The sequence below is a fragment of the Berghia stephanieae genome, chromosome 3 (genome assembly GCF_034508935.2).
Source record: "Berghia stephanieae isolate SIO BIC M18660-M18661 chromosome 3, UCSD_Bste_1.3, whole genome shotgun sequence".
NCBI lineage: Eukaryota > Metazoa > Mollusca > Gastropoda > Nudibranchia > Aeolidiidae > Berghia > Berghia stephanieae.
The window spans coordinates 35,495,464-35,512,138 of record NC_088362.1 but is presented as its reverse complement, the minus strand read 5'-3'; the positions used below and the strand labels follow the sequence as shown (position 1 = coordinate 35,512,138).

The 16,675-nt window shown below is 37.8% G+C and overlaps 1 protein-coding gene across 2 annotated transcripts in view; it reads right to left on the bottom strand.

The window, feature by feature from the left end:
* Window positions 1–15: 15 nt before the first annotated feature.
* LOC144967639 (LIM domain kinase 1-like) overlaps window positions 16–16,675 on the bottom strand; it is a 62,658-nt gene continuing 45,998 nt past the window's right edge. For both annotated transcript variants that reach the window (XM_078905152.1, XM_078905153.1), the window contains 10 exons: window positions 16,236–16,332; window positions 15,861–16,054; window positions 14,680–14,863; window positions 13,516–13,602; window positions 12,090–12,177; window positions 9,999–10,102; window positions 8,505–8,570; window positions 7,248–7,505; window positions 5,476–5,630; window positions 16–3,595 (listed from right to left, as the gene is read on the bottom strand). In XM_078905152.1, coding sequence (XP_078761278.1) covers window positions 2,119–3,595; window positions 5,476–5,630; window positions 7,248–7,505; window positions 8,505–8,570; window positions 9,999–10,102; window positions 12,090–12,177; window positions 13,516–13,602; window positions 14,680–14,863; window positions 15,861–16,054; window positions 16,236–16,332 — 2,710 coding nt within the window. In that variant the 3' untranslated portion in view covers window positions 16–2,118. The remainder of the gene's footprint in view (window positions 3,596–5,475; window positions 5,631–7,247; window positions 7,506–8,504; window positions 8,571–9,998; window positions 10,103–12,089; window positions 12,178–13,515; window positions 13,603–14,679; window positions 14,864–15,860; window positions 16,055–16,235; window positions 16,333–16,675) is intronic.

The following is a 16,675-nucleotide window of genomic DNA, read 5'->3' as shown; positions in this document are numbered from 1 at the left end:
TGGTACCCTGGAGTGTTTGTTTTTGTTTGTTTTTAAGGGTTTTACGGCGCTTGCAACACATTAAGGTATATCAGCGCCAGTAAAAAGGAAAAAAATGGGATAGTAAAAAGTTCTAGAATTACAATTAAAGCACCCAAGAAATAGTAAGACATAGGGGAACTGGGAACAAATGGGGATCAGATGTAGATTCCAAGAGCATACCACCAATGCACTTAGTTTGAGATCACCTATAAGTCTCATCCAGACACAAGCACAAAATCCAACAAAGAGGAATACACTCAAATGCTTGCATTATACATTAAAAATAACAAATATAATAACACATAACAGAGAGATGATTTACAAGGAAAAAAATATCATCTCCCAAAACAATAACTATGCATTTGACTGTTTCCCTCCCAGTCAAGGACTCCGGCCAGGGTCGGGACAAAACCGAGCAATCTCACACCAAGACAAAGACAGAAAGCAAGTTGGAAAACAGATATAAGGGGATAGAAGACACGGTAAGTACCTCCCTGCCCACTGTGGAGGTAGGGAACCCCACCCAGTACCCTGGAGTGCATCAGTGGGGAAAAGTTGAAAAGCTTTTTAAAAATTGCAACAAATAAGAGTTGACTGGGAATGTATTAATAATAGAAATTAGATTTTATATAACTTTGGAATGATTATTTTCTCAATAAAATAATTTGTAATGTGCAACAGTCTGGTCCAAGATATTTGTAATGCTTTGGAAAATATTAAGTAGGCTGCAATAAATTACATTGCTGATAGGAAAGCAGAGGCGTGTTCTGTACATGAGGCAAAGAGAGACAATAAGCTAGTGTAGCACTTCATTTTGCACACGCATTCACTAGTCAACAATGTGAAGTCAACGAATCTTGCTTTTTGTCATGGTTTGCATCACCTACAGAACACACCACAGGCACTGTTATTGGTCTGTCTGGCAACTATCAGGACTCATTTGTAAGGACGTTTTTTTAGTGTTGAGAAAGCAACTGAGTGATTAGATATGAACTAACTTTACACTGGGCAGCATTTCTTACACTGACGATAAACGTGAACATGATTACTGAAACTATAGATCAGTGAGATATCATTTTGAACAAACTATAAGAATAATAATAATAATACTTGTTTGAACAAAAAAGGCGCCTCTGGGTTAGCTGGTGTGGTTATGGCAAAGGATAAATATTGCATTCTACATCACGGAGAGAGATAAATATGACTATGACTATGTTATCATCTATAAATATTGCCGTTGAACAATATTGTATCAATAAAATGTACACTCCATGCACTACTTTACAAATTTGATAATCCAATGCAAGTCAAGGATTATTTATCATAAAATGTTATAGTGGAGATAATATGAAACGAATCGTCTCAAAACAGTACTAGGCCGGAGTGAGCGAGATGCTTAAAATTAAATTTTATTCTCAACTTATAAAATTTGAGACAAACTCAATGTCTTCACTGAGGACAATAATAAATAACAATGTGAAATTGAATGTAAGCTTCGATTTAATAAACGAAAACAAATGATGTGGACGTTTCAGGTTTCTCCTTTAGTGTTTCATTTATCGTGTTTTGTTGATAAAGGGGCCCAAAACGTTCGCATTATCTGTCTTCATTGACTAAATTGAAACTTATATTCAAGTTCACATTGTTTTTTATTTCTATGAGCTTCAAGCAGCAACATTTACATCATTGACGACAATGAATTTTGATTCTTCAAATTAAAAAATAATAATAATCGTAATTCCGATCATTTTGACTTTTAACTCATTCTTCATCATCCTCATCTCGGTCATTCTGCCATAAAACCTGAGGTTGTGTTGATTTGAGACCAGGAGAAAATGAGTAACGTTGATTGGAATGACTTTGTTATGAGTAGAAATTTTGCCGCTTCACTTTTGGACCAATCAGAGTAAAATATATAATTTTGTGTCAATTATTTCATTTTAATTTTAACCAAGAAAATATATATCTAACTCAAAACTGCTCCAAATTCAATGAGGTAACGTTTCCCCTTGAGGAAAAATTACCCAATTGGACGGGAACCAGACTTGTAAATTAGCACATGTAGATTCTAAAATTAAACAAGATAACAGGTGAAAACTAAGCATTGCTATTATTATTATTATCATCATTACGGGCACTGACATTCTCCCAGTCTAGCTCCGACTTTGGCTGGGGACTGAGAGTTGTTGGGGAGGACTGGTCCAAGTTCATGGAATTTCTGGCTTTCTTTTGTCTCCGTCTGGATGAGCACATGTAAGAATCCAAAATGGGACTATGACATCGGTCCAGTGACAACGACAAACACCTCTTCTCATCATCATCGATACTCAAGCGTGTCCGATCGTTGGAGCTTTCGGACGATGGAAGAGAAGGCTGGTTCTGAATGTCTTTTGTTTCATTATCATCAAAGTCTGATAACAACAAAGAAAACTCTCTTTCTACACTGGAATTTTGACTTTGATTTTGAGGATCATTCACACCACCATTATTGTCGTCAATGCTTTTAGATTTGTACTGACGATAGTAAGACATTTCCGTGCCATCGTCGTTGGAGTGAATGCAATGATCTAAGTGTAAGAAATAGGACTGAGAAGATTGAGGAGATGAATGCTGGTCTGGGTTCTTGAAAGACGTATCTGTGTCAGTCTCAGCAGGATTGTGTGAAAGAGATGATTGACTCCATGAAGAAGTGTCTCTTTTACTGCTCTGCTGATGATATTGCAAAGCATTTTGTTGTTGTTGTTTGTGTTTTTGTTTTTCATCTTGCCCTTGCTTGTCTTCCTGTTGTTGTTGTTGTTCACGACTTGTTTGTATAGAATTGGAGCTGTAAGGTTTTCGTTGGTTGTTGTTGTTTGAGTTATTGGAATCCAAACAAGTCTCATCAAGGCAAGATTTAGGATTGTCAGGCACTGGTTTACAGGAAGCAGATGCTTCATTGTGGGCTGTCACAGAACTTGACGATGTGAATGGAGACAGGGATGACAAGGACGAACATGAGAAGTAAGTGGAATCTTCACCCGTACTGGAGACGAGTTTGTGTTGATGATGGTGGTCGTCGTCGTGGGACGAAGAACTCCGCAAGTTTGCATCAGCAGGGAATGATTTATTCAATTTGGAACTCTCAGGATCAACAATGTGATCAACTTTCGAGGACATCACAGATGAGGAGTCGGAGTGACTTACCCTTGAGGAAGTCAAACTAGACGTAGGAGAATTATTTGAGGTCTGTAACGGTGAATTTAAAACATTTTCTGGTACCGTATCATCCATACTTTCATTATCGGACACAACGGATGAAGTGAAGCCAATTTCACCATGACTTGTGGAAGAATCTTTATTGCACGCTTTTTCATTGCTCAACGCCGATTGTCTGGATTGTTCTTTTCTCTTTCTTTCACACATTTCAGCCTCTTCTACGCTGTCAGTGTCTTTATAGTTTATCCCATACAAACGTTCCTTTGTGGCACGGTAAAACTGGACACAAGAACCTTTAAGCTCAACGGGAACAGAACCTCCGTGTTCCAAATGGAGATGAAGGGATTCACACAGGACCACTATCTTGTCAAAACTTGGTCTGGAATAGAAAATGATTAAAAAATAAGTTGGTTTGTAAAAAGAAAACAATGAAGTAATACGACTCGTATTCAAGAATCTTATCAATATACCCCTCCAATGACCTCACCTATATTATTTCTTATCAAAATGTATTTTTTACAATGATTGGTTCTCAACTTAAACGATTTCACATTAAGAATTATCATTGTGGTCAGGATATCATAACCTGACCCTGTGGTTTTTTGCAAAAAATATTTCAAAATTTTGCAAAGAAAATGATGAATTTTGCAGAAGAAAATAAGTAAATTTTGCAGGTTTCTAAAAATGTTGTATCACACCTAACAACCAACTACATGCAACTCGTGTAATAAAATATCCCTGCAGAATTATGCAATTTCAAACTCAAAATTATGGGACAAAAAATGGCAAATTTTGCCTGAAATTATGCTGATTTGGAAATAGGCACAAAGTTGGGAAAACAAAATTACAATAAAAAATTGCTGTCAATGAAATTGTTATAATAAAGAAAAATCAAAGCTTCCAGGGTTGCCTGGCTCAAACGACTCCTTCGATCACTTAAAAGCATTATTGTACAAAGATGATGGTTGAAATCATATAACAGCGTGCACAAACTGTGAGGGAACGCCCAGTTTACTGGCAAGAATCCCAAAAAAGCTGCAAGTTTAGTGCTTGTGGTGGACTGTTCCTAAGGACAACTGGTCCTAGTTCTTTGATCTAAGTCAAAGAATTTGTCAAAAATTTGCAAAACTCTAAATCAGAAAACTTTCCCTAATTTTGCAGCCGCATTGCGGTGCAAAAAAACGCGGGACCAGCATAACCCATCAATATCTATTTATAGTAAAACCAGATGAGTGTCTGAGCAAAAAAAAATAATTCTTGAACTGCATAAGGTTTATTTTTACAAAGGATAAAAGTAATAGGGATGTCTTTTAATTTCTATGGTATTATGACATACGGTAGTAAAATTGGGATTTCCCCAAAAATACGACTATGTTATAATATATAAATATTCCCGTTGAACAATATTGTATCAATATAATTTATACTCCAGTCACTAATATCCAAGTGTGATAATTGAATAAAAATTAAGGATTATTCATCATATCATAGCAGAGAATATAATATGTGACCTGTTATATCAGAACATAATAGCATGTCAGGGTGAGCTCGACTCGATGATTAAAATTGAAAGTTTTATCCATGACAGATGTTTTGTTTGTTTATTTTTAGCACCTCATCTGGGCATGATACTAATTTAAGATGATTGGTCACACATTTGTTGATGTAAAGCACGAGTGAGCAATTCTAAATTGGAACTAGGCGCTATATAAGTTCATTATATTATTTATACATCAATGTGAAATCTCCAAACAAGTGTGTATGAAACAGTGCCAGACAAAGTAAGAAAGAAGAATACAAGGGGAAAACAAAACATCCCAAAAAATCAGTCTTACTCGACTGGGAATATGAACCTTTAGACATGGTAGCACATCTGACTGGTAACCAGACAGTCTAGAGTTCGATCCCCAGTCGAGCCTGACTGATTTTTTGGGATGGTTTTTGTCTGGCACCGTTTCATACACACTTGTTCAGATCTTTATCTTATACCGATGCAGCTCCCTAATTTTTCAATTAAATAACAATGTGAAATTGAATGTAAACTTCAATTTCGTTATGAAAACAGATAAAATGGATGTTTCGGGTTTCCCCTTTATCAACAAAACAGAATGATTTATAAAGGGAAAACCTGAAACGTCCATTTTATCTGTTTTCGTAATTAACTTGAAGCTTACATTCAATTTCACATTGTTATTTATTTCTTCGAGCAGCAACATTTACATTAATTTTTCAATTAGATATTTGTAAAAATGTCCATACCTTTTGTCTGGTTCTATGTGGGAACTCAATGCAGCCAGCATGGTGTAAGGCTCTGGTGTGTTTTGGCAGTAGCGCCTGTGAAACGCTTCGACGTTTACACCCAAGTCAAGGGATCGGGGAAAATAATCTGGGTCAGTTGTCACTCTTGCTACAGTCTGAAAGGAATGGGAAAACTTGAGCTTTTATATAGCACAATATCCACTAAACGTGTTCAAAGCGCTTTACAAAGGGTCCCTGACCAACAGCAACATTTAACATGTAGGACGGGACATGACGCCTGTTAGGCGATATTCCAATTTTTTTTTCCCACAGAGACAAAGCCATCAATAGCCAGATACTCATTTTACACTTGAGTACAGTGAGAGAATTTAAGTAAAGAGCCTTTTCCAAGGACTCAACTATGCGACGAGCGAACAACTATGCGACGAGCAAGGCTCAAAACCAGGACTTTCCGTTCCAAAAGCGAATGTCATACCACTAGACCACATAGCCGGAAAAGAGAATAGGTTGAATACAATTAGGGAGAGAGAGAGAGAATAGAGAGAGACAGATAGAGGGAGATGTTGGTTTAGTTTTTCATTTAAATTTCTTGCATACTAACAAATAATGTGAAATTGAATGTAAGCTTCAATTTAATTACAAAAACAGATCAAATGAACGTTTCGGGTTTCCCCTTTATCAACAAAACAGGATGAATGAAACACCACAGATGAATGAGATAATGTGGTAGTGGCGTAGTTACACCACAGATGAATGAGATAATGTGGTACTACGCCACTACCACATTATCTCATTCATCTGTGGTGTTTCATTCATCCTGTTTTGTTGATAAAGGGGAAACCTGAAACGTTCATTTGATCTGTTTTTGTAATTAAATTGAAGCTTACATTCAATTTCACATGATAAGTGATTTCTTCGAGCAGCAACATTTACATTCATGAGTACTAAGCAGGTGGAAGTTGTGAACTGTAAAAATTAATTAATAAAAATAAATGTAATGGCTTCAAAATAGAACAAAATACCAGGGAAAGTTTTCAAGCTTAAAATCCTTCTTCAACCAATTTTTTTTAAAAACTGTTAAAAGGGTTCTACGTAGTTCTACTCCACATTAAATCCAGGCAGACGAGAGAAGTGGTATTTTTTTTTCTTATTGGCTGAAGACAGGTTTTGAGCCTGAAAGGTATAATAGCATTGTTTAGTGTTTAGCATTTTGTTATTTTGGAGAGGAAATTCACAATTTATTCAATGTCCAACCTTTAACATTTACAAAACAACTGATGAATTATTCATTAGCCCATTGATTACAAGAATTATTTTAAAGACTCAACGTTCATAAACAAATGAGAGCTGATTTACTCTGATTCATACCATATTTCCAAGTGTTACCAAGCTGCTAGAAACTGTGAACTGTAAGTAGAAATAAACGAAAATGAATAGAACAGCTCCAAAAATAAAAAAGAACAAAATACAAAAACACAAAACGTTTCGGACTCAAAACCCTTCTTCAGCCAACAGCAACAAAGAATTAAAACATAAATGGGTTACTTAAAAACCCAGATATGCGTTACTTAAAACCCATGATTAGATTTTTTAATGTTGCGTTCTAAAGTTTTCAAATTCTTTGTATTTGTTCTTTCTTGAAGAATATATTCGCCAATTCTTGTTTTTATTTTGTTTTCTCTGAACTAATATATTCATTTTCGTTTATTACTAATTTTCCTCCCCCCCCCCCCCCCCCCCCCACCCCCCTTTTTTTTTTTTCTCCCCCTCACCTCAAAGACTATGATCCCATATGCAAAGATGTCGACTTTCTCATCGTAAACTCCTTCAGACTTAAGCATTTCCGGTGCCATGGAGTACGGGTTACCCACGACGGTCTGCCTCTTTTTACGGGAGGTTGGTTTTCTCCTCGATGCTTTCCCACTGTTGCTGTCCCCCTTCTTGCTTTCAACACTGGGAAACATCTGTGAATAACTGTGACTTGGGAAAATTTTGGCCAGCCCAAAATCTCCCACAACCACCGATCGATCCTGGGAAAATATGGAAAAGAGCATGAAAAGTTTAAAAAGAAGAAAGAAAAGGTACAGAAAATTAAAATAACAAAGCCCAGATAAGTGATAATGGAGAAGTTTGTTTTTAGGGGTTTTACAGCGCTTGTGTCACATTTAGGTCATATCAGAGCCAGTGAAAAGGAAGAATATGGGAAAGTAAAAAGTTCTAGAATTACAATTAAAGCACCCAAGAAAAGGTAAGACAAAGGGGAATTGGTTCAAAAAGATGTAGATTCCAAGAGCACACTATCAAAGTACTTAGTTTGAGATCACCAAAAAGGCCCATCCAGACACAGGCACAGGTCCCTACTAAGAGGGACACACTCAAGTTCCATACATTTTTTTTAATGGCTGAGTGAATCCCTTGCCTTGTTTAGTTTACTGTATAGGCCCAATGTTCCTCCTCCACTGTTTGAGATAACTGATTCAAGATATTCAAATTTTCCTAAATCCTCCACAGCAAATCGAGGCCTTATGAGCCAACTGTCTTCAGGCATCTTCCTACTCACGTCATTTCTTGTTATTATCAAGATAAGTGCCTGCTCCACTCACGTTTCTGAATTAAAAATTCACCCCAAATACCGGAGCATACTCAATCTCAATCGTTTGTGTTGAGAATATTGGCTATTAAGCTTAAATGCTGGCCAACTAACTTTGTGGCATTTGTGGGTGTTGAACCCGTGACCTCAAGAAGTCGGGGAGAGAAGACTCTAGTTAAACAAAGGTTTGAAGCGACTGTTTAGTGGGGTCGTGGATAGCTCATATGGTAGAGTCACAATCTCCCCGGCCAGGGGGAGTTGTCGTACCAGTAAGGTCGCAGGTTCGAGCCCACATTGCCGCTGCGAATTTTTTTTGCCCTCTGTTGTCTTCTTGCACTTTCCTACTAACTTCATTTCTTGTTAGAGTGAAATCTATAAAGATCAACTGCTTCATTAACGAAGATATAAGGACCTATTTGTACAATAAGTGGGGACTTACCTTTCTGACAAAACAGTTGCCTGAGTTGAGATCTCGATGTATGACATCCATTGAGTGAAGGTAGGACTAGATAATGAAAAGGAAAAACATAGAATGATGTCATGATACCAAAATAATGATCTGAAAAAATGTGTATGAAACTTGAGCTTAAGCTTTTTATACAGCGCAATATCCACCAAATGTGCTCAGGGCGTTTACAAGGGGTCCCTGACCAACACGTAATATGTAAAACGAGACATGTTGCCTGTCAGGTGATATTACAATTTTTTCCGCCAGAGACGACGCTGTTAACGGCCAGGTACTCATTTTACACCTGAGTACGGTGAGAGAGAATGTGAGTAAAGAGCCTTTTCCAAGGACTCAACTATGCGCTGAGCGAGGCTCGAACCCAGGACCTTCCAAAACCGAGTGTCATACCACAAGACCACATAGCTGAACGATGCCAGACAAACCAAGAAAAAAAAATGCCCTAAAAAATCAGCCTGCCTCAACTCAACTTGGGATTGAACCTCAAACCTGCTGATTCCAGTCAGACATGCTACCATTACACTAATACAGAGGTCACCGATAGTTGGAACGATTTACCTGTAATCAGGACGGATATCCGAGGCAGGCTGATTTTTTGGGATATTTTTTTCCTTGTATTTTTCTTTCTTAGATTAGAGAGGCAGCCGAGGTGTCCCGATCGGATGACTAGGAAGCGAAAGGCCCTGAGTAAGTAACAAATATTATTCTTTCTTGCTTGGTCTGGAACTGTTTCATACACACTTTTATCTTACACCAGTTCCTGCTCCCTATGTTGTCATATTATACCAACGTTTGGTGATAAGTACAGAAGTTTAAATAACACAAGGAAAATTTGTTTAGTACAGGATTAAAGAAAAAAAACAAACTGGAATTGCTACTTGTGATGGTGTATGAGATGTTACACTGTAGTATGAATGGGTGAATAATACCAATGTAAGCGCTAAGAGTTTTGTATTTTAGGAGTTAAAAGGATATACAAAACTCTATTATCATAGTAAATTATCACCAGGGAAGGGGAAGGGGAAGGAGAAGGGGGGGGGGGGAGAGTGATAGAGTTGAAGCTTTTGCCTGTTTAATTAAAGCAATGTAAACATTTTTAATCTAAATTTATTTTTGTTGTCAACTTACATAATAGCTCACATCTAAAACGCTATAGAAATGGACAATAGCAAGTGCTTGCTATCCTTTGAATAGGACACTAGTCTATCACAAAGTACTTTTCACCAGATCTAACAGATCCAGCTACCCAATCACAGCTGAGGGAACAGGGGGTCAGAAAAAAATCTTGACTGCACCAGGGATCGATCTCAGTCCCCTTGCTTGTGAAGCATATGCTCCACCAACTGGGCCATTGGAAACCCCCCCCCCCCTCCCCTCCCCTCAATGCAACAACAACATTTCATATTTAAATCCAATGGGATTAATAGAGGTAAAAATAACATAATGTGATAATATACATGACCGTACCATTCCATTGGCGATGTCCTTGGCCAGTTTCAACCTCTCAATCCAGGAGAGCTCCTCGTTTTTATTAATCAAGAGACTAGAAAGAGTTCCTCCATCGATGAATTCTGACAAATCACAAAATAGAAATTGTCCAATTTCAATATATCTATATTTATTTTTTTTTAATTGTGCTTTTATATAGCACAATATCCACTAAACATGCTCAGAGTGCTTTACAAGGGGTTCCAGGCCAACAGCAACACTTAACATGAGGAACATGACATGACTCCTGTTAGGCATATTGCAATTTTTTCGAACAGAGCAACGCTGTTAACGACCAGGTAGACATTTTACACCTGAGTATGGTGAGGGAATGTGAGTAAAGAGCCTTTTCCTAGGACTCAACTATGCGCTGAGTGAGGCTTGGACCAAGGACCTTCCAATCCGAAAGCGAGTGTCTTACCACTAGACCACATAGCCATGATCCTAATCCCACACTTCCTCATCACTGTAACACTCGACATCAGACTGGGGGGTCTAGGGTTCCAGTTCTGCATTAAGTGCACATAGATTAGTCCTTGGAAAAAAGCTTTTTACTCACATTCTCTTGCCAAACTCAGCTATGGGGTCTAGTGTTATGACACTCGCTTTCGAATCGGAAGGTCCTGGGTTCAAGCCTCGCTCGGCTCATAGTTGAGTCCTTGGAAAAGGCTCTTTACTCACATTCTCTCACCATACTCAGGTGTAAAATGATTACCTGGCCGCTAACAGCGTTGTGTTTGTCCGAAAAATTGTAATATTCATCGCCTAACAGGCGTCATGTCCTGTCCTACATGTTAAATGTTGCTGTTGTAAAGTCCTTTGATCACATTTAGTTGATATTGTGCTATATAAAAGCTCCAAAAAAAAAAGAAATACTCAGGTGTAAAATGAGTCCTTGACCGCCAACAGGATTGTCCATCGGATGAAAATTGTAATATCGCCTGACAGATGTCATGTCTAATCCTACTTGTTAGGTGTTGGTGTTGGCTTGGGATCCTTCATAAAGCGATTTGAGTACGTTTGGTGGATATTGCACAATGTGGTGAATGCGGTTATCACAGATTCTGTCCCTTAGCTGTAACCAACACAGTGAATACTTTTAATAGGACCGCACACGTGTAAAAAACACTTTTTTAAAATTTTAGGGCTTGATTTCTACGAGAGCACAAAATTCACAAAATCACACAAATCATTTTAAAAACAAGCCGTAACACCGAGATATCAGTCCCGTGTGGAGAGGTCATGGTCATTTTTCTTTGTCCAAAACTAAGGGACTGAATTTGGTAGATCATGCGTTCACTCCATATAAATGATCTAATTTTTGGGGATTTTAAAACAAATTAAATGTTGACTATAGACTGAATGACGGTGACATCTTTGTTGCTATTTTTAGACCTCCAGTTGGGAGATTAATAAAGACAGTCGAACAGACTACAAACCTTTACTCTCTCCTTACCGATCATTTTCAGTATTTTCCCAAAATGCCAGGCTTACCCAGCAGACAAATTGATTCTTTAAACTAAAAAAAGCTCTCTATAAAACGACTTTATGTTCTTATTAATTTAAAAAAAGATCAATCTTCAAAGTTAATGATGTACAAAATAAATCTGAATCAGAAAAAAATGTATAATGTGTCGTAAAAAAATGTAACGTTTTTTTCTCTAGGTGGTAAGGAGAGGGTTAAAGGTTCTACATTGTCATCGTCTGCATTGTTACCATTAATCTGGTGGGCAGAAAAGGTGGGTATTAAACTAATATACATAGCATCGATGTTTAAATTATCCACACATCATTGCCATTGTCTATATCATGATGGACATTCAAGTCATGCAACATCTCCATTGTTCCAACTCCATCAACAAACTACGTCAAACAGATCCATATTTCTAGGCTTTGTTTGGTTTGTTTGTTTTTAAGGGTTTTTACAGCGCTTGCAACACATCAAGGTCATATCAGCGCCAGTAAAAAGGGAGAAAATGGGATAGTAAAAAGTTCTAGAATTACAATTAAAGCACCCAAGAAAAGGTAAGACAAAGGGGAATTTGTTCAAATAAGTTATGAATCTTTTACCTGTGACAAGGGTTAGTTTCTTGTCCCTATATAAAACACCCAGGAACTTTAACACACACGGATGGGACAGATTCCTCAACATGGACACCTTTGACAGAGATAGAAGCAAATCAACACAGAGATGATTATGTTATACAAAGTTTTTAAAAAGTAGTCCTTCAGAGCCATTATAGGCCCACACAGCAGGTGCTCTAAATGGATGATATCAATTGCTAGCTACCTTTTGGACTTTTTTGTACAAAAAGGAAACCTAACAGACAACTGGTACTGTATGAAATGGAAATATGTTTCAATATGGCCTGCTGGAGAGATAAACAGAATATTGATAAGCGCATTGAGCATGGTGTATCCATGGAAATGCACTGCATAAAAATGCTGTCATAGGACAAAAAGGTCGCATATCGGTAAGTGGGTCAACTTGAGTTATTGTCACTGTCATATTTCGTCTTCACTCACCAATTTTGTTCATGATAAAAGACTTAAGTGATGTATTCATGTTTTTACTGTTTTTGTTATGGGCTGAAGAAGGATTTTGAGCTTCTTTTGAGGTTCTTTTTCTAAGCTGTTAAATTAATTTTGTTCACTACTTTTTACAATCCACAGCTTCCAGCTGCTTAGTATTACTTTGACATATTCTGGTGAATTTTAACGCTTGACAATCTGATCACAAAATTGTTTTTTGCAAACTTGATATTAATATGGATTTGTAAAGGTCATATCTATCTATCTATCTATCTCTTTACAGGGAATTTCCTTTTACCAATTTTATATATATATATATATATATATATATATATATATATATATATATATATATATATATTTAAATATCAGACAACAAGACAATGCAATCAAATAATGGTTTGGTTTATTTTAAAGGGTTTAACGGCGCTTGCAACACATTAAGGTCATATCAGCGCCAGTAAAAAAAGAAGAAAATGGGATAGTAAAAAGTTCTAGAATTACAATTAAAGCACCCAATAAAAGGTTAGACAGGGGAATTGGTTCAAATAGGAATCAGATGTAGATTCCAAGAGCACACCATCAAAATACTTAGTTTGAGATCACCTAAAAGTCTCATCCAGACACAACTACAGGTCCCCATTAAGAGGAATACACTCAAATGTTTACAAATCATATATAATTTCCTAAAAAAAACATATTGTGATTAACAGAGAGATTAACAAGGAAAAAAATATCATCTCCCAAAATTAACTACACATTTGACTGTTTCCCTCTCAGCCTGAGTATCCAGACAGGGCCAAGACAAAACCAAGTAATCAAATTTCAAGACAAGGACAGAAAGCAAGTTGGAAAACAGATTTAGGGGGATAGATGACACAGTAAGTGCCTCCCTGCCCACTCAGGCAATCAAATGACAAATATAACGATAAAAGTGGTTGTGGAGAAGGAAAGAAACGATTACCTCTGTCAAAAATCCCTTTTGGGCATCCTCATCAAAGTTGTGTAACTCTTTGAGCACCATGAATTCTCCTGTCACTTTATGACTGGCCTGAAATATAAGGGGTGTGAGTAAACATCGTATCCCAGGTTCTGTGTCAAATGAACAAAATTCGCATTGTTTTTTGTTTTTGTATTTTGGTGGGTTTAATAATTATTTTTTTCTTCTTTTTAAAATTCACAATACCACAGTACCATTCCCATCCTATTGTTTAGTTGTTTGTGGAGTTTTATTTTGACTTTTTTTAAAATTCGCATTGCTTTTTGTTTTTTTGTTGTTGTTTTTTTGTGGGTTTATTTTATGTTATTTTGTTGGGGGGTTTTTTCTTGTTGTTGTCTTTTTAAAAATCACAAGTCTACCATTCCCATCCCATTGTTTAGTTGTTTGTGGGTTGGGGTTTTTTTTTTTTTGGCTTTTAAAAAAAACAATACCATCCCATTTCCACCTCTCTCTCTCTCTCTCTCTCTCTCTCTCTCTCTCTCTCTCTCTCTCTCTCTCTCTCTCTCTCTCTTTCTTTCTCTCTCTCTCTCTCTCTCTCTCTCTCTGACTCCCCCTTCCTCTCTGTCCCCGCGGACTCTCTCTCTCTCTCTCTCTCTCTCTCTCTCTCTCTCTCTCTCTCTCTCTCTCTCTCTCTCTTCCTCTCTCTTTATCCCTCTCTCTTCCTCTCTCTCTCTCTCTCTCTCTCTCTCTCTCTCTCTTGCTCTCTCTCTCTCTCTCTCTTCCTCTCTCTTTATCCCTCTCTCTCTTCCTCTCTCTCTCTCTCTCTCTCTCTCTCTCTCTCTCTCTCTCTCTCTCTCTTCCTCTCTCTTTATCCCTCTCTCTCTCTCTCCTCTCTCTCTCTCTCTCTCTCTCTCTTCCTCTCTCTTTATCCCTCTCTCTCTCTCTCTCTTCCTCTCTCTTTATCCCCCTCTCTCTCTCTCTCTCTCTCTCTCTCTCTTTCTCTCTCTCTCTCACTCCCAGTCTCTCTTCCCCCACCCTCTCCCACTCTCCCACCTTCATAACCTCCCCAACGAACCCTTGTCCCAGGACCTCCCCAATGAAGTGTCAACATGTCAGAAAATCCATGAGTCCCACCTTTCTCTATCTCTCCCCCTCTCCCTCTCCCTCATCCTCTCTTTCCTCCCTCACCTTCATTGCCTTTCCAAAGAACCCCTGTCCCAGGATCTCCCCAATGACAATGTCCACAGGTCGAAACACTCTGTGATCCAAGTTCTGGGAGGTGAAGGACCTGGACCGACTCAGGTCAATCATTCTCTGACGTCCCGATGGACAAGGAGATGGAGACTTGGAGCGACGTTTGTTTGGACTGTATCTGGAAAATAGATATCTGAGCTTTTAGATAAAAATTTAGCTTTTTTATATAGCGTAATATCCACTAAACGTGCTCAAAGCACTTTACAAGGGGTCCCTGGCCAACAGCATCATTTAACGTGTAGGACGGGACATGACGATATTACATATTTTTTTGGACAGAGACAATGCTGTTAACAGCCAGGTACTCATTTTACATCTGAGTACGGTGACAGAATGTGAGTGAAGAGTCTTTTTCAAGGACTCATCTATGCACCGAGTAAGGCTCAAACTCAGGACCTTCTGATCTGACAGTGAGTGTCAAACCATTAGACCACATAGCTGCACACTGTCATCTTGCATCTTTCAGAGCCAAACACTGACTTTATGTCAATCGTCTCTTCACTCACCAATTTTGTTAATGATAAACACAGTCTAAGTCCCTTATCTCAATACTAAAATTTTATTTTTTATATATACTCTATATAGCCTAATCCAGTTTTTAACCTCCCTTTTTTTTCAAAACTAACTTTCTGTGACTTAAATACTTTCAGTACTAGGCTCTTCAATTATGTTTTGTTACAAAACTTGACAGATTATATATATATATTTATAGGAGCAAACGGGGTTTTTTTGGCTCTCTTCCCAATCCTTTGTCTAAACAAGACAGAAATGCCCCATATTTATTAACTCTTTCAGTGCTGAGGTTATATGCGCATTTCTGTCATAAAATGGCTGACACCTGATTGATGCAGTATGAGAATGACAAGCTAAGACAAAAAGATATTCGAATTCAACGCAAAATCTCAATTAAAATACCCCCTAGGGCCAATTGAATGTTCTGATGAAGAAAAATTTATAGTACTTTTGTAGAAAGTAGGATTGGATTACATTACTATTTTTGCCTTTCGAGACTTGGCCCCACTGTGAGGCCATTGGCCTGTAGAACAGATTCTGCTCTGGTCGCACAGTGAGGCCAATGGCGCTGAAAGAGTTAATGTCCAAATGTTCAAATTTACCCTCTGGCTCTCAAGGTTGCTTTGTTCCTGAGTCTGACAGGAGTGTTGCCAACCATAATGGTCGATTCACCAGATGTAGGGGAGGCTACTGACGTCACTGGCTCTGGTTCCCTCTTAGGCACGGGAAGTGGGTTGGGATCTCTCTCCACGACGATATTCATGGATGTAGAACGATTGCAGATGGCATCGTAGATCTGAATGAATAAAATAGGGGAAGATTTGATGTAATCGCCTTTTAACAACGGTACCTGAAAATCTGCTTTATCTTCAGTTCTTGTTGAAGATTACTAATATGGGAATGCGTTTGTCATAGATTATGTCCCTTAGTTGTGTCCAACACAGTGAATACTTTCTACTACCCAGTTCTACACTCACCTCCTCCAAACTTTTGTCTCTCATACTCGACCCGTTTATCTCCAAGATGCAATCGCCGACTTCCAAATCTTTAAAGTCTGAATCGTTCTTATCCAGTCTGGGGAAATGGAATTACAAGGATGAAAGTTACACACTGTCATCAAAGCTATTTACTATTCAAAATACGGTAGTAAATTTGATTCTGTATTACCATTGTAGTGAGGAATGATGATGATGATGATTATGATGATAATGATGATGATGATGATGATGATGATGATGATGATGATGATGATGATGATGATGATGATGATGATGATGATGATGATGATGATGATGATGATGATGATGATGATGATGATGATGATAATGATGGTGATGATGATTATGATGATGATGACAATCAGTGTATCAATCGAGTTACCACAAATTCGTCTGTACTTTAAACTAGGGAGATCCAA